Source organism: Astatotilapia calliptera, chromosome 22 (assembly GCF_964374335.1).
Source record: "Astatotilapia calliptera chromosome 22, fAstCal68.1, whole genome shotgun sequence".
NCBI lineage: Eukaryota > Metazoa > Chordata > Actinopteri > Cichliformes > Cichlidae > Astatotilapia > Astatotilapia calliptera.
This window is the reverse complement of record NC_137442.1, coordinates 29972736-29990598: the sequence shown is the minus strand read 5'-3', so window position 1 is coordinate 29990598 and position 17863 is coordinate 29972736. Positions and strand designations below refer to the sequence as shown.

Here is a 17863-nt window from a genome sequence, read left to right as displayed (position 1 = left end):
AGGGGGCAGAGCTTATCAGTCTGTGGCGCTAAGGCTTTGTAACAGTGTCCCTCTACAATTACATTTATTTAGCTGACTCTGTGGATTCTTTAAAAGTAGCTAAAATCTTTTTTGTTTAATCAGGCTTTTTGTTGATTCTTTTACTGATTGTATTGTGTTCTGTTTATGATTTTTTTTAAAATTACATTTTAATGGCATTTAATTTTCTTATCTTACTGAATGTTGTGTACAGCATTTGTCCACACTTGTCAGTGAAAGACAGCTTCAAAATCATTTCTTACTTATTAAAGCCAAGTTTATCCCAGCAGAGTGCGCCAAGCGAGTCATTTTTTAAAATAGGTTTTGTCAATGAGTGTGTAGATCCCACATGTGTTACAGGTACATCACATAATGAGGATTCATTGATATTGTGTGCTGCTCTCACCTTAACAATAAAATGTATAAGGAAACATAAATCAGAATACTTTATTGATCCCTAGGGGAAATTATTTATTATTTATTTAAATAAATGTAAAGAAGTGGTATCCCTTAATCCATAGTTTAATATGATTGGTCTGCTCACAATTTGCAGCTATAAGAGCTTCAAGTCTTCTGGGAAGGCTTTTCACGGGGTTTATGAGTTGTTGAGCTTAGGCTGAACTACTGTCGTTCCCAATCGCTTCCACTTTGTTTTAATACCACTAAAAGCTCACCGTGGAATATTTAGTAGTGAGAAAATTTCACGACTGGACTGGTTGCACAGGTGGCATCCTATCACGGTACCATGTTGGTATTCACTGAGCTCCTGAAACGGACCCATTCCTTCACAAATCAAAGCCGTGTGCATGTCTAGGTGCTTGATTTTATACACCTGTGGCCACGGAAGACCTAAATTCAATGATTTGGTAATACTGTAAACAGTAAACAACATTTTTTTTTTTTAAATATCGCCGGGCTCCACACAACTTTCTCCTCAGGTGTGCTGTTACAGCATGAGGTGTGCTACGACAACGATCTCCGAAATACATTTAGCGTCTTTTTCATTCATCATGTGTCATGTAAAGTTATAAGATCAGCACATTCTGGACAACATGTGTGCAGATACTACAGATCTGTTTGTTATAGGTCAACAGTGGTCTAACATCTACAAATAGGGTAAAAAACGACCATCAAACGCTTTCTCATTTAAAGTTTTATTTTTCATATAAATGAAGTGGAGTTCTCTTAAAACTAAATATTCTTCATTAAAAACAACAAACATGATGCTAAAAACAAAAGACTTTTGTAGTAACTGTAAGTCTAAATTAAACACAGCAAAAACCCAGGGCCAAAACTTTCCAGGATTTAATTAAAATCCAAGACGTGATCAGATAAGGATAAGCAGAAGAGAATGGATGAATGGATGGACTTCTTATGAGAGCACTTGGAAAAATGAAGGCACTGTAATTAAAATCAGGCTGTCTGTGCTCACTTCATTAAACAAGGATCAGCAGTAGAGAGAAGACAATCAAGAACTATCACATGTTGTGCAACACACATACTGGAGCTCACAGATCATTTTGGTTCAGAAAAACAACAGCACACAGTCCGTGACGTGTGCAACAGCTGCGATGGATATACGGCTTTAAAGTTTTAAGACAGAACATAGATCACGAGACTCAAAACAAGACAGATTTATCTTTAATTTGACAAAGAATAAATGTTTTCAACCCAAGCCCACCTGTACGTGAAGATCACTGGCGTCCAGCTGTAGAGCAGTGGACGACACACCTCTACTTTTCTTTTTTTTGCTCTTATTTTTACCACACTTAAGTTTTATTCTTGCACAGCCAAAAGAAAGAAAGAAAAACTTTAGGGAGAAACTCAAATAACTTAACCCAAACTTAAAACTAAATAGGAGTCATATTCTTGTACTATCAGATGTGACTCATTCACAATAACCTCATACTGACAGAAGCAGGCAGACAGGGGTGCATGTAGTACTGTCAGCAAAAACTTGTCTTCCACTTATAGGAATACAATGACATTAACAGAGGAAAAGCCAGGCTAATATTAACTGGCGTGTAGGAGTGATGGCAGTGAGAACCAAATCGACTATTACAAGTCAAATGTCACGCAATAAGTGCTGTCTATGTAAAGCCACGGCACAATGAGCTGTAAATGTGCTGAAAGGGCATGTTTAAGGTTACTGAATGAAAACTGGCTTGTTGGGTTCAGTTGCTTGATTCCTTTTAATAACATTACAACATAGTGAGGAAATCAAAGAGGGGAAACGATCAACAGAGAAGCACTTCATGGGTTTGATCACGGCTGATCAAATGATTACACCTTAGCCCTTTATAAACCAAAATTGATTTTTTAAACTGAAGGCAGAAACATTAAAGCATCAGCAGTCTGCTCTCTCTAAATTTCATCGCCGGCGTCTAATCCATTCTCCTCAGCGGTGGATTCTCTGGCATGTGATGAGATATTCTGGAAAAGCTTGTGTGTCGTTGAAAATGACAAACATCGACGGCTTGGTAATGTTATCAGTCACGCTGTCGTATCTGAGGGGGATATCTCCTGTCTCCTTCAGCGGGGCCGTCTTTATCGAATGGCAGCCTTTGGTGTAGTCTCCCGTTAGAACTTTGGACACAAAAATAAACTTGTATCCATCCGCGTTTGGTGGGGAATACTGATCCTGGACAGATAGAGCCGAGTTCACAGCAAAATAGACCCCCTGACCGTAGACGGTGGCTGCGTGGAGAAACCAGAACATCAGAAGATGTGACAAAACCTGATGTAAACAAGACAAAGAAAGCCAGCGTACCATTCTTTCCACAGAAGCTTCTGTTGAAGCCATGGACGCATATCTCCTTGACGCTGCTCTCGCTCGTGCCGTGGTACAGGGTGCGCTCGATCTGCGGGTAGGTGGCGCTCTGCAATACGCTGGCCTTCTTAAGCTTGTACTGATTGTACAACAGCTTGTTCATGAGCTTCTCAACCTGCAAACCAAACAAAAATGATTGTAGTCACCACTAAAGCCACAGTCAGGTGCTGCAAAAGAGACAGAGCTCATCGTTTCACCTGTATGATTCGGATTTTGCTGTGGTATTCCTGAATGGTCTCGTAGAATTGCTTCACCACGTTCTGGAATTCATCAGATTCCTCGTCCACTTTGGTTGCTTCAGGGAAGTTTGATAGCACGGAGTAGTCGTCTTCTGTTAAACAAATGATTTAGTAAGCATTATTTCAGTTTTTTAAATGATTCGTATTATTTAATAAAATAAACAGGGAGCTGCAAAACTGATGCAAGTGGAAAAACTAACTAACATACATCAATGACAAGAAGTGCAAGCCTCCACCAAGGCAGCTCGCTCTCTTTGGCGGTATTTTACTTTGAAGGGATCAGTTTATTTTGTATATATTTATTGTTTTCTTTGTTCTTTTTTAATTATACCACAAACAAAGACAGGACAATTTTAAGCAGAGCTTTAAAGGTAAAGAGATTGTTTTTTGAATGTTTGAGCTTTCATGACTTTGAAGATAAGGTCAGAGGTCCAAAGTAATGTGATATTTAGAATCCCCATATATCATTCCATATGCTGTCAATATAAACAGCAGCAATAAGAACCACAGTTTTAAATAGCTCTATACAGCATTATTATCATTTTGACCTTCGGATTAATCTAGTGACAATGTTGAAAATACACACCACGTTTATAAGAATAATAACTTCTAAGTCTTAAGGCTTTTAGTTTATTTCTGACTAATAAATCATGAAGTTGACCTTGAAGACCTTGGTGGAAATAAGCCTAATTTTAACAGATTGCTAACATGACCCCACTCTACACCCATACAAAGTTTTATCAGAATTCATTCTTAAGTTTTCGAGCTATGCTGTTTACCTTGGTGGACGTAATAAGTAGTTACAATTATATACATTTCCCTAAGTCTCCCCACTCAGCTGTTGATATGAAAATGTCTTTCTTTATTACATACTTTACTTTGTTTTATGTTTTAATAGTTTATTTCAGGCAGGTACACAATGCTAATACTTCTGACTGTGTGCTAATCTGAAAAAACACAGCGGAGCTAACTACAAATACACCTAATATTCCTCACAGACAACTTCAAGGGCTAAATACCGAAGCCAACATTCCTCTAATGGCCAAAAATGAGTCTGGCTGCAAAAGCAGATAAATCTGTAACACTGCTGCGTTAAAAAGTTCTGTCTCTATAGTATCCAAATGGACAGTTTTATAACAACTGTCCATTTGGATACTGTTAAAGCTTCAATTATTGGTGTGTTGGTGTAGCTGTTTGCTGGGCTTAACCTCAGCTAACTGGAGTCACTGAACCAGACCTCACACAATATTTGTGCTACTGCAGCACCTTTAATGAAGTTATATGAAAAATCATGTGGCCTGTTGTGTGATATAGCATAAGATAGCTGATGACATTTTTGACTTGCTAATCATTTTCTGGATTTTGTCTCTTTCACGGCCCCACACGCGGCATCATTCCACAAAAGGCTTAATAAATCCCACTTTACCTGGTACACTGTCACCTAAATCGTCTAATTCGAGCAACTTCCTGGAGATCTGCGCTGATTTCCCCGAAGCGATGTTGTGTTCTTGCATCTTCTCAAAGTTGATTGTGTGCGGCTGATTGTCTAGCAAGATGTCAACCTTCTTCAGCTTCTTTCTAAAGGCATTCTCAATGAACACTGTGGCTTCGGGAGAATAAGGAGCAGTGACGGAGGAGATTGGGTCGTGCCGCAACCACTGCACAGTATTCAGGATTTCCTGTTCTGGTACAGAATTGGAGATTTTCTCCAGAAGCAGCTTAACATCACACACAGCTCCCATCACAAAGTCTTTGAAACCAGATACGGTGATTATGGTCCCTTGAATCTGGATCTCAACTGCATGTTTCCTCTTGATAACGTCCAGACATGTCTTGTAGTACTCTGACATATTCCTCAAGTTCCTGTGCTCTATTTTCTCCTCAACCTGTCTCTGGCTCACCTTCTTACCAAAGGCTATGTCCACCCGAATCAAGTCACAGTTATAGCCTGCAAACACAAATAACTGGATGGTGTTGGCTGCTTCGATTGCATCTTTCAGGGGAATATTGATATTAGCCTTCTTTGGCTGGTGCACCTGGGGTGTCTCATCAGCCCCATTAGAAGAGCTTTCTTTTTGGCTCATATTCCTGGACAACTCCAAGGCTTTCTGCAGCTGCTCCTCTTCGTCCTCCGGGGTCCAGTGGCTCGACTCCATGGAGTACTGGATAGCTAAAGACAGCTGGGCCTCTTCCTCCAGATTGCTAGAATGGCCCAGAGCTCCATTATTGAAGAATAAGCCGCTCGCAGTGTTCTGATCTGAGTCAACAGCTGTCACATCGGAGTCCTGGTCCATCAGGCTGCTTGGGTCATCTGACGCCGTGTACAGGTCTACGTTATCCATGTTTTCCTGCTGGTCTGAAGTGGGCACACTGTGCACCAGTCTCTCATCAATAGCCGAGACGATTTTCTTCGCCTCCTCTAAAAGACCTGCAAAGAGTTAAATGCACAGTTTAAGCTGCGTAGAACTGACAGATACCTGCAAAGAAACCAAAGATGCTACCTCCATCTGAAGCATCAATTTGCATTGAATCTGACTTCAACTCCTGCGCAGACATTTTCGGGAAGTTTTTGTGAAACATCATCTGCCACGCAGCTTCAAAGATGTCCTGGAATAAATAAAACATTTGCATGATTTAGTTCCAACTTAATGTTAAATGACTTACAACTTCAAAAGACATCCTTAGTAAGAAAACGCACTATATGAGTAGTTTTGTATATCTGGACATTTTAGTTAAAAATTCCAGAGCAAGCGTAAACAATCTTAAAATCTTAAATATATTTTCAAATTCTATGGGTTGATCTGTTGTGAAGGGCAGCTTTTACCAGCCAAGAGCTATCATTAAATTTTTTTTATCCCCCAAAGATTTACTGGATTTAAACCTGCTTACATCTATTTATCATTCTCAGCTGGACTATTGTAACTCACAGGATATAGGGCTGCTTATTTTCAGCCTTTTTTAAAAGCTGTAAAGAACGACAACACATCACTTCTGGTCTGGTAGAACTGAACAGCCTGCCAGCAAAACACTGAACAGATTTTATTTGTATTGTAAGCCCTCCATGGATCAGCTGCAAAAACAGATTATGCATCCACTGTCAACATTTTCTTACTGCCCTTTTATTAATTAATCATTTCTATCTGCAGACGTCTTATATTTTAAATCTTTTGTTGATTTACTCTTATTCTGTTTCATTATTTTATAGATCTCTGCTCACCTCATATTGGTTACATTTTCTGTCATTTGGATTTCATGTTTCATGGTTGACTTAGTCTTTTACACTACCTATTCAGTGTTGTCCTATTCTGTATATTTTTGCATAACTAGAACATTATTCCAGCAATGTGGGAAACGACGACTACTACTAAAACTAAAGTCAAGCCTTGAGGTATAAAAATCAGAAACAACCACCTACAAATCTGTCAAGATAAGAGGAAGCAGTTTACTTTAAAAGCACAGAAAAACACATAAGATTACAGAAACAAGCTTAATTTCTTCCATCATTACCTGGTGAGGCAGGGGCTTCCAGGGCACATATTTGGGGCTGATGTAGACACAAAACTTTGCCTCCATCTCATTCAGAATGCTCTGACACTCCTTTTCATCTAAAAACCGGGCCACTCCTGGAGTGTTTACTGTGATGGTTCTAGTGCAGATTGAAGAAACTACACCTTGCAGCACCTCCTCTGCCATTTGGCAAGCAACAACGTGGCCGTGGATCTGTCAGGTACACCCACACACACGTAAAAATATAATTTATAAACACTCTGACTTTAATGACGTTTACACCACTACAGTCATGAAGCCTTTACATGCGATTCTGATACACACCTTTAAGCCACAATTATCCTCAGCCTCTAGTGGAAAAATAGACACTTGGTCCATGTCAACCAAGAGCTGATGACAGTGGATCTGAATGTACTTCAGCATGCCCGGCTCCATAGGGATGACCGTCTCCCTTTCAATGGGTGTAGTCAGAAACTGCATGATGGCAGCCTGCTTCTCATTCTCCATCCCCGTCAGAGTCCAAACATCAATATTCCCTCCTCGTTCTGACACCTTTACAGAGCAGAAACTCAGAGTCTGCAGGAACTCTGACCACTCTCTGCAATTCAGCATGCACTCATTTTCCTGGTCCATCGGCATGCTGAAGTAACACACTTGGGATTTTAAAAAGCTGCACGCCTTTTTAGCCGAGTCTTGGGTTAGAGACGTTACGGTAATATTAGAGTCTGATACGGTGTACAGAGTAGAGGAGCCACTTTGTGTCGTGGCTTGTAGAAGCCGTTCCTTTACATCTTTTCTGGCAAGAAATTGAGCCTTTTCCAGCTCAAGGGTGAAATGAGCCTCTGCTATGTTACAGAGAAAGTCCATGATGGTTTGTTTAACCTGCTCTGCCTGTGCTCTATCAGGTCCTTCAATGTAAACACCATCGTCTTTAGTTTGGATAATAACATTCGGGTTCGTGTTCTTGATGTCCCTTTGAATGGTACTATGCTGAAACAAAGCATGTTTCCCTGGGTCTGTGAGAGCAATATGACATGTTATTGTATCTGAATCATCGCTTTGTTCCTCCATTACTTCCTCTGCCTCCCCTTCTTTCACCTCCTCTACCTCCACCTCCTCTACCTTTGTTGGTAGAGGAGGTGGAGCAGCAACGGACTCCAAAGCCATTTCACTTGGAGGATTGCTGGAACTGGCTGCCGTGGGAGGACTCGTCTGCATCTCAATATCATTCACCTCCTCAGAGTTCTCAGTTGTGTCTTGGCTTGTCTCCACCTCTTGCGATGTTTTACTTTCTACAGGTACAAGAAAATCGAAGTAGGGCTTCACTGAGAGCGCAGCACCCTCAAGTTTGTGTGAGAGAGCCAGGACAGCATCCACAGCTGTTCAAGGAAAAACAAACATTTTCAGAAAACAAAGCAGACAAGTTTTAAAGGTTACAGTGTGTAAAACTTACATTCATAGTTACAGAAGGACACCTTTGCTGTATTCTCTGACAGCACGATGACCTCCTTTACGTCCTGGTTCCCGCCGCGACTGCTCTCAAAGTACAAAGTGACGTGGTCCGGAGTGGTTCCAGGGTGCAGATTCTCCACTAAGATTGAGTCGGGTTGTTCAACCTGTTCCACGGTTACTTGAGCCCCATCAAGTGTCCTCTTAGAGATTTGTGTGCTAAGTGTTTGGAAATCTGTAATATGAACAACATATTTCAGTCAGGACCACTACACTGCACCAATTCATCATGTAGAATTTGAATTATTTCACAAGCGGCCTGCTACTACAAAACCCGAAGAATCCATGGACCAAAGTCATTAAGATTTACTATCTGGAGACCACAAAGGTCTAAATCAACTCTTTGTTTTTAAGAAAAATTAAAGATATGCATTCAGTCGACCTGTTGCGAGCGGTTCGTGGAATTGAATGACGATCAGATCTCTCCCCGGTGAGGGATACAGGTTGTAGTCTTCCAGTCCCATTGTGTTCTCCACGTAGAGCTCTATCATCTCTGTGTTGGTGTTGGGGTTGATCCCCCGCAGCAGGAGTTTGCGCGGGTCCTTTGAGGCAGGCTTTCTCACACTCAGCTCAGCATTATGCAGAACGTGGTGCCCTTTAGACAGCACTCGGGCTGCGACTAAAAATGAGTGGAGCGGAAAGAAAAGAATTAGTATACAGTAAATATTCGGCACCGTCTATATCTGTTGTCTAAAATTAAAATGTTCTTTTGAACACAACAAGGTTTTGGTTCTACTCAAGTGCTTCTTACTATAAAAAGAAATGTTTACAAGTTTTTAAACAGTCAGGTTATCACAGGTCATTATACAGGCCAGCGTTTTTTAACCAAGTCTTCAACAAATTTGCAGGATGACATTTTGTCTTACACAGCATCAAGATGATTCTCTCCATCCTAACTCTGGGAGACTATTTAAGTGTTGACAGTGGTGCTGCACTGCATGCTTAAGTTGTTTCTACACAGATATATTATCTAAGTTTATTGGTACTTACAGAAATTAGACTACAAATAGGGCAGAGAAATATAGCACCTAATGATACTGAGTTAATGAAACGGGGATAATATTTGTGGTCAAACTGATTAGAGATTTACTCACATTTCTACCCAAGCGATCATCACAGTACTCGGACATTTAGCAAAGGGAAAAAGACCGTAGTGCAGCAGTGCTGAGACAGGTCTGTACCAATTTTTTATAAGGAAGAGTGACCACACAATCTAAATCACTTCTACGCTTGCACTCCATGATAGAATATTTCTAAGGCAGCAGTTCAAGTCTGTGAATACATGCTCTGGACAATATGCTGTGTCCTGTGCCAACCTAAAAATGGCACTGCAGAGGAAAGCCATCGGCCAGCACAGTGATACGTGGACAGCTCGAGCCTGTTTGGGGTCCAAGGTGAAGTTTTGAATTGAGTGAAAAGAAATATCTATCGTTAATTAATACAAATAATCAGCTCAGCTCTGTGTTGTTCACACACAGAAAATGTACAATTTAAAGAAAAATATCGCCCGATTTTGAATTTGATGTCAGCAACATGCCTCAGCAGTTGGACTTTGGGGAGAGGATTGTTCTCTGATATAGGATTTTAGCAGCTAACAGCTATGTCACAGTTTTGTTTCATGATGCTCCAAATGCTTTAAGAAGGTGAAAGGTCAGGACAGCAGGCAGGCCAGTTCAGCACAAAGCCATGCTGCTGTTATCTTAGTGAAATTATAAAGGCCTCCCCTGAAAAAGACGTCTAAATGAAATAATAGATGTGAAATCTCTACATAACTTTCAGCTGCAAACCCATGGGTATGATGCATCCCTACACCATCAGAGACGCAGCCTTTTAACGGGGCACAGATAAAGATTCTGATGGTCTCTCTCTGGAGGAAGCATCTGTGTTTTCTAAAACGTATTTCAAAGCGTGATTCATCTGACCACAGGACAGTTTTCTCTCAGTCGATTTTATATGACCTTTGGCCACGAGAAGATGGTGACTTCTGGAATCCCTGAAAGAGACCATGGGGGGATTCCCATGACAGACTCATGCCTGTTTTTAATGCAGTGCTGAATGAGGGCCTGAAGATCACAGACATCCAAGATTGATTTTTCTGAAATATGTGAGAAAATCAATCTTGGATGGCCTTCTTTTAATGATATTATGTGAATAAGGTGATTAGATATTGCAATTTTACAAACTGTGGATTACAATTAAACCACAATTTGTAGAAGCAGTTTTTTGCAGACTGGTGAACCTCTGCATATCGTTGCTTCTGAGAAACTGCCTCTCTTTTGAAATACAATCATGTCACTGCAAATAAACCTAATTAAGTCCAAAATGTTCTTGCAGCCTTTGTTTTTAACTTCGTTAAAAGAAGAGGAAATCCTACACTGTTACATGTCCAGGCTTTTTTGAGATGTGTTGCTGTGGTCCCTTTTTTTCCAGAACTCCCTTGATTCGCCTATAATTTTCTTTAAAAAAAAGTACATTTTCTCAGTTCAAACATTTGATATGTTTTCTGTGTTCTTCTGTGAACAGATTTGCAGATCACAGCATTCATTCACCCCCACTGTTTTGGAATCGGGATTGTATTACTACTAACATAGTTGTAGTAGCAGGATTTTGCTGTTGATATGGAGCTTATTATGAACTGTTTTGTATCCAACTGGTACTAATGATTACAAAGCAGAACTGTATTAAGTCATTATGTTCAGTATAGCTTAATCTACTAGTTATTTCCTCTGCTGCCTAAGTAGCTCTGAGTATACAGTGGTTTGAAAATGTGTTTGCCCCCTTTCCTCATTTCCTAGTGTTTTGTCACACTTTTATGATTCAGATGATTGAACACATTTTAATATTAGATAAAGATAAACTGAGTAAGTACAAAACACAGTTTTTAAATGATGATTTCATTGATTAATTCAGAAAAGTTATCTAAACCTACCTGATCCTTTGTCAAAAAGTAATTGCCCGTTTTTTAAAATTATGAATTAGCTGTGATTAACCACAGCTAATTAATCTAAAGCTTTAATCTAATCTATAATCCGAAGCAGTAAAAGTCTGAAAGCTCAGAAATAAAACTCTTGTTTTCAAATCACTCAAAATATGAAGGGAAAGTCCCTTTTCTCTTAGCCCACTTTGGACTAAGTTTGGTCCTTTTTAAGGGGACTATAGGTGAAAAAATCCTTTATGTAAGAAATTTGGAAAAAAAGACAAGAAACAAATGACTGTCTGTTCACAGTGACTTGCCTGCTGCATCTTCAAACACGACTATGGCGCGGTCGCCATCCTTCACCACAGATACAAGTGGACCTCCACCAGAGCGCCGCTTGTTCTCAAAATATAAAGACAGAAGCTCCTCATCCACTCCTACAGGCACCTTCGACACCTCCAATGTCCTCTCCTCCACTCTTTCACCAGGCATCCTATACAAAAATAGAGAATCGTGTTTTATTTGCCTGTCAAAACAATGCCAAATCTTTGCTTGTTCCAGCTTTTCAACTGTGAGGACTTCATATTTCATATCGACTTTGTCTTCAGAAATGCTCCAAAATGATTGAATTGTGTTATGGTACTGCTTTATGACATTAACACAAATCAAACAATAATGGAAGAATCAAATATCAAGGACAACTACACAATATTATATATGGCAACAATATTAATAACAAAGTACAGCTGTGACAGTTACTGCAGTAGTACAGCTGCACACATGCAGGTAAACAAGTACAGTACTGGGATGTACACAAAAGAGCATAAAGTTTCACGTCTGTCTATTACAAGTGGCATATGAAGCAGCTATTATCGACACATGTCACGGTTTCTGTTTTGCAATAACGTGTTAATAAAGTTTTAAACTGTCACTTTTAAACCTGTAAACATGGAAGAAAAAGCAAAACGAGGAAATCAGGAGGAGGCAAGCCTGCAGGTATAAAGGAATCTGTACTCGCTACTTTTTCTTTAAATTATAATTATATAGCTTAGTTTGACAGATAGTTAGAGATTAGTCATAGTTTAGCAGTTATGAGCAGAGACAGCTTTAAAGTGGTGACTTTGTGTTTAAAATGCGATAGCTGCTATCGAGTATGAGCCTGTCGTGTCAGTGATTATGGCCTACATAGCACTGCTCGTAGCTACCTTACAGGAAGCCCGGCCTTTACATAATTTTAAGGACCAAAATGTCGTGCTGCTGTTTTTAAATTAGCCACACAGAACATATTCCTTAGTCTGACAATAAGCGTCACAGCAGCTCACTTTTTTTTACTGCGTAGTTAACCTAAAGTTCATGTACAGCACGCTGTCACTTTGCTAACTGGAAAGTGAAACTAGCGGCTACAGCTGCCATGTTCAGTCACTGAAGCTATTGTTAGTCGCAAAGCTATTTATGCCGGCGACAGAATAAACTGTTATGTTTTCACACAGCTTTTAGCTCTGCTTACCTGTTCTACGACAACATTTGCTGTCAAAGCTAGAAGAGTTGAACTGTGGACTCTGAAGACTTCCTTGTTGTGCTGCTTGTTGAACGTCCGGTGGCGTCATCAGCTCAACGTGTTAAAGGGCCAACGCAACTTTGTGAGAGTTGACAGCTTACAGGTATTTAGTTTTAAGGGAACAGTATGGAGTTTGGTATACATTCGTTTGGTGTTCTTTGTTCTTTTTAAGAAGATTTGTAGTGCAGCAAAAATCAGATAAGGGCATCATTGCAAATGTTAACTTTGATTACTCAAACATCATGTAGGAGTATGTCATGGATAATATGTACTAATTTGTAAATAAAGGGACATCATTAACTATTAATAAAGACAAATATTAGTGCAGTACTGCAGTATATTTATAACTAACTGTGCAGCTCATTCTTTTTCTCTTGACAATACTCTTTAAATACTCTTTAAATATGAAACACATTTTGGGGCCAACTTAAAAGAAAGGCAGATGTGAAATGTAAAAGTGAGGTCAGAGGTCAAATGTGACATTATATTTGGATGCAAGCTATAATGTGATATTTAGAATCCCCATATACCAATCATTGCCTAAATGTTGCCAATACAAACAGTCTATAGACAGATAAGTTACTGCTTTTTAATCCATATGAATCCTTCTGTATACAACTTAATTGATGGACCTCTATAGTTTCTATAGTTCATTTCTGTGCATGTGTGGATTGATGGGTTGTTATGTCTGTGAAGGTTCTCAGTCATCCAGGTCATGGTAATCCAAGGAGCTTGGAAAGAAAAGTGACTGGACTTCTTTGAGTTTCTTGAAGACATTTCACTTCTCATTCAAGAAGCTTCTTGAGTTCTAAGACCAATTGGTGGAGTCTCATGTAAATCTCATTTGATTATGCAGATGATCAACAGTGGGTCAACAACCCTTATAAGAGACAACTCCCAATAGGGTGAAACATCTTCAAGAAACTCAAAGTTAATGGGTTGTTACCGACATCTGGTGAGAATTTCACGTCGATAGCATTTTAAAAAAGAATTTTACTTAGAAAATTGTGATCAACAGTTATTTTACCCGCTGTAAATGTAACACTTTACTTTTGTGACCACTGAAGTATATTTTATTGAGAACAATTGCCAGTACATAAAATTATGAATACAGGTCTGGAAGGGAGTATATTAATATTGTGGGGTGACTGAACATTGCTGGAATGTGCATAAGCACGTTTGAAGCACTCGTGATTAACAGACTTGTGAAACGACTGTTAAGTAATGGTTGGACAGAATTAGACTTTTTAGCACTTACGTGCATTTTATGGCTCATATAAAAGCCCTCATTTGATTAGGGCTACACCCTGAACAGTATAAACTGGATCCTGCTCAGTCACAGTGGTTTACAGTGTGAGTGCTCAGGTAGCAGCTGGGTCTTAGATTTCTGCTCCTTTCAGTTTAATTACATACATTTGCCAAAGCAATAAGATAAAGGGTGTAACATATAACATTTATTGAGGGCTGTTTTGTGGCTTAACACTTATTAAGTGCTAACTTAATACATAAAATGCTAGCTTCTTCATTCTTCTGGGAGTTTCAAGTATATCCGCTATTGCTAGGACTGCAATCTTCTGGACAGAGACTTCTGATGTTGCCAGAATCTGCTGGAGCTGTGCTTCCAGTTCCAGGTGTTACAGCTGCTAATGCAGTAAATACAAATGTGTCTTTTTTGGCCCCGACCAGTTGTTCCTTTAAGCCCTGTTTCAGCTGAGCTTTACTGTCACACGGTCTTTCTTACAGATGTTTCAGCTTAGACTCCCACACCCGTCACAACACTCTTCCACTCCTCACCAACTACCACTGTGTCTGACCAGTTGGTTGACAACTGATTGCCTGCCTCGAACTTAGCCCTGTTGTTCTCAACCACATTTAGTGGACTTCTAATTCATATACGCACTGTCACTAGGTTGACCTTGGGTATACTGTCTCAGCTTGGGACTCACATCCTGCTGCTATGGACTTCTTAATCTCTTGGGCAACTTGTGCAATATGCAGCTTGGATCCTGTCAGCTGTGACTGACTCCTTCCTCTACAGATCTTGTGCTCAGGGCCTGTTGTTGTGATCAGAGGCTGGTTGGTATTTCTCTATGGAGGGGCTTGATCTCTTACCATATTTCCTGCTTCTGTTCCATCTGTATGGTGGTTGTGGTTTTGATGGTTATGTAAAGGTTGGGACCACCAGATTCAAGAGCATGCTAACAAGGTAATATTGTGTTTAATTGCAAATATAACAAAAACTCATGTGATGACTACTTTCTAAATGAAAACTATAGCTTTATGTTGCAAAGAGAGAAGCAGGTCAAACTGAGAAACTTCAATGTGGCCTGTAGTGCATTACAGTTTTTCTCCATTGGTTTGGCTCATTTCTTGAAACAGAAATTACATTCTCAAAACTCTAAGATCATTTAGCACAACACTATAGCTCACCTCTTCCAAAACTGTCCACTCAAGCTTCAGTCTAAATCCCTTTCTCATTTAAACAGTCAGTGTCTCCAAAATGGCAAAGATCCTTCTCAATAGCTTTGGCTCATTTCTCGACACAGATCGGACATTCTCATCATTCTTCGTGCTTTTGTCAAAATAAACCTGGATGGTTGATCACAACAACATGGTCCACCTGCAAAAGCTCATATCTCTCCAAAAACAGTTCACTCATGTGTCAAAACTACATTTCTTTCTAATCTGAATAGTCAGTGCCCCCAAAATGCATCGTCCCTTTGGCATTGTGTGAGTACTGCCATACAAAATGTTTAGATGTTTTGTCACTATGGGAGAGGACCAACAATATACAACAGAAAAGAGTAGCCTCCAAGGTTTGACATCACAGATTGCACTCACACTACCAAGGAAATTATAACCATTTTTTATTCACACGCAAAGAAAGTTTCATACATATGTAAAAAGAAAATGTACATTACAGTAGTAAATTGTATGAACACAAAATCAAAAAACAAGGACTTATCCAGTGGTCGCTGTACTCATTCTCCTGCTCTTGTCCACTGTCTTCACCCTCCTGATTATTTACACGCTGTTGTCCGTCTGGCCACAGATTCTCGTCCACATCACAGCGGATACTTTCTCTTGCGATGCAACGAGGGAAGAAACGGCGTGCATGCCGCAACCATCCCCTGCATTGATCTCCTGTAATGTCGTCACACGCTGCGTCCATAGCATGGAGCAGGGACGGCTGATCCTGAGCATGATTCTCATACACTATCCACCTCCAAGCAGAGAAAAACTCCTCTATCGGATTGAGGAAAGGAGTGTAAGGTGGTAGGAACCCCATGACCATCCTTGGATGCGTTGCAAACCAGCCCCTAATGAGTGGGCTATGGTGGAAATTGACATTGTCCCACACAATTAGATAAATGGGTCGGTGAGGCCCTATGAGACCGCTCTCATTTTCAGGGATAAAATCGGTATAAAGGCGATCCAAGAAGATGAGCTTGTGTGTGTTGTATGGGCCAAGACTGGGGGTGTGAGTGGCCACACCATTCTCAGAAATGGCAGCACACATAGTTATATTGCCCCCTCGCTGACCTGGGACATCCACTGTGGCCCGGTGGCCAATAATATTATGGCCACGTCTTCGGCCCTTGGCCAGGTTGAAGGCTTCATCCACGAACACCAGGATGTGAGGGGTCTCATGTCCTTCCAATGCCATCATTCTCTAAAATAGAGTAAAGAGCATAAAATCAGTCATACAGAAGAGCCATATACTACAGTTAGACAATTACATGTTCTCCCCCACAGGTTCAATATACTACAGGCCACTACTCCAGTGGTTCTAAACTAGTGATAGGCCTATGAGGAAGTACTGCAGGGGTATTTGATAGAAAGGGGAGTGGGAAATACTGATGACTTACTGAGATGTTACAGTAAAACCTACAGTATTAGATAGATTTGATTGGGAGACAACAAAATAAGGATTATAATGAGAATTGTATCATACAGTAAACTGCAGTTTTCTGTTGAAATTGTTGAAGTCAGATGAAGCAAATACTGATTCTGAAATCAGGTAAAGGAGGTATTGAAACCAAATAAGTGAACAACTGCTTACTGTGATTACAGGTAAGGTTATAATGAGAGACAACCAGTAACTGACTTACATTTACATACTGGTAACGCAGCTCCTTCACTCTGTCAGAGTTCCTCTCAAATGGTACCCTGGAGATTTGTTTCATTGTCATCTGATGCTTCTTCAAAACCCGGTCTATTGTGGAGATGCTTATTGTGTTTATATTCTGGAATATATGATTGTCCTGAAGGATGGCATCACGGATCTGTCTCAATGTGATGGCATTATTTGTGGCCTCTTCCCATTATTATTATTATTATTATTATTCTTCCTCTTCTTCCTCTTCTTCCTCCTCCTCCTCCTCCTCCTCCTCCTCCTCCTCCTCCTCCTCCTCCTCCTCCTCCTCCTCCTCCTCCTTGAGGAAGAACTTCCCCTTGTCCGTTTGCTTGGCCTTGTCTATCCATGTTCAGAGATCGGACTGGCTCTGGTCAAGCTCTATATATCTGTGTTTGGCAGCACACAATCATGGAACACACCTGTGTGTGACACTCCCCCTTCGTTAGTCTAGTTTCACCTGACTGTCAATGACTGTCATCAATTTATCAAATATTCAAAGAAATTCATATATGGTATTCATGGTATTATGTTCTTGACCAATTTTGACAATTGAGCAGACAGTTGTGCATGCGAGTACTTATACAATGAAATCATGCTGACATGTTTTGGAGGGAATGATCATTAGACTGAGAATCAATTAATCAGTTTAGATCTACGAGATCTATTCATTTGGAAATTGTGCTAAATGTGGGCTAACTGTATAACTGTAGGCTACCTGTACTTAATCATTTGCAAAGATGCACTGAGACAATTGAGACATGTACTAAGGCATTTGCCATTTGATAAAATGAATGAGAAATGCCATTCTGTTGTGAACATTTGCCAAGAGGTTTGGAGGTTTGTCTGTGTTATTTTGAGAATGTAATTTCTGTTTCAAGAAATGAGCCAAACCAATGGAGAAAAACTGTAAGACAACTATAAATAGAATGGACATTAATAGCACTCCATAGCCTTTAATACATTCTACAATCAGCTATCTCAGATTACTTTTTATAAATTATTATTTTTTGAAGGTGGTTTGTACAACTTACTTAAGATACAAAAACTATGAGTGTAATCGGCATTACAAAACACAAAACAGCTAATAAGCACTGAAGCCAGAAAGCAACTGTACTGTGACTCCATGGCATGAAATTACTGAGCGGTA

General features: G+C 39.9%; 1 protein-coding gene across 1 annotated transcript; it reads right to left on the bottom strand.

Annotated features, from left to right (window-relative positions):
- Nucleotides 1-1156: 1156 nt before the first annotated feature.
- On the bottom strand, nucleotides 1157-12657 carry parp10 (poly(ADP-ribose) polymerase family member 10). The gene is made up of 11 exons (XM_026156323.2): nucleotides 12528-12657; nucleotides 11338-11513; nucleotides 8486-8722; nucleotides 8048-8278; nucleotides 6919-7973; nucleotides 6595-6807; nucleotides 5589-5694; nucleotides 4514-5515; nucleotides 3046-3179; nucleotides 2789-2963; nucleotides 1157-2715 (listed from the first exon to the last, which is right to left on the bottom strand). The coding sequence occupies exons 2-11, from the start codon at nucleotides 11510-11512 to the stop codon at nucleotides 2417-2419; spliced, it is 3627 nt and encodes a 1208-aa protein (XP_026012108.2). The 5' UTR covers nucleotide 11513; nucleotides 12528-12657; the 3' UTR covers nucleotides 1157-2416.
- Nucleotides 12658-17863: the final 5206 nt, after the last annotated feature.

Coding starts and splice junctions, on each gene's coding strand:
- parp10 (XM_026156323.2), bottom strand. CDS start 11,512: ATGCCTGGTGAAAGAGTGGAGGAGAGGACATTGGAGGTGTCGAAGGTG. Junction 8,279..8,485: donor CCACGAACCGCTCGCAACAG/GTCGACTGAATG, acceptor TTCATATTACAG/ATTTCCAAACACTTAGCACA. Junction 6,808..6,918: donor AGGATAATTGTGGCTTAAAG/GTGTGTATCAGA, acceptor TGTACCTGACAG/ATCCACGGCCACGTTGTTGC.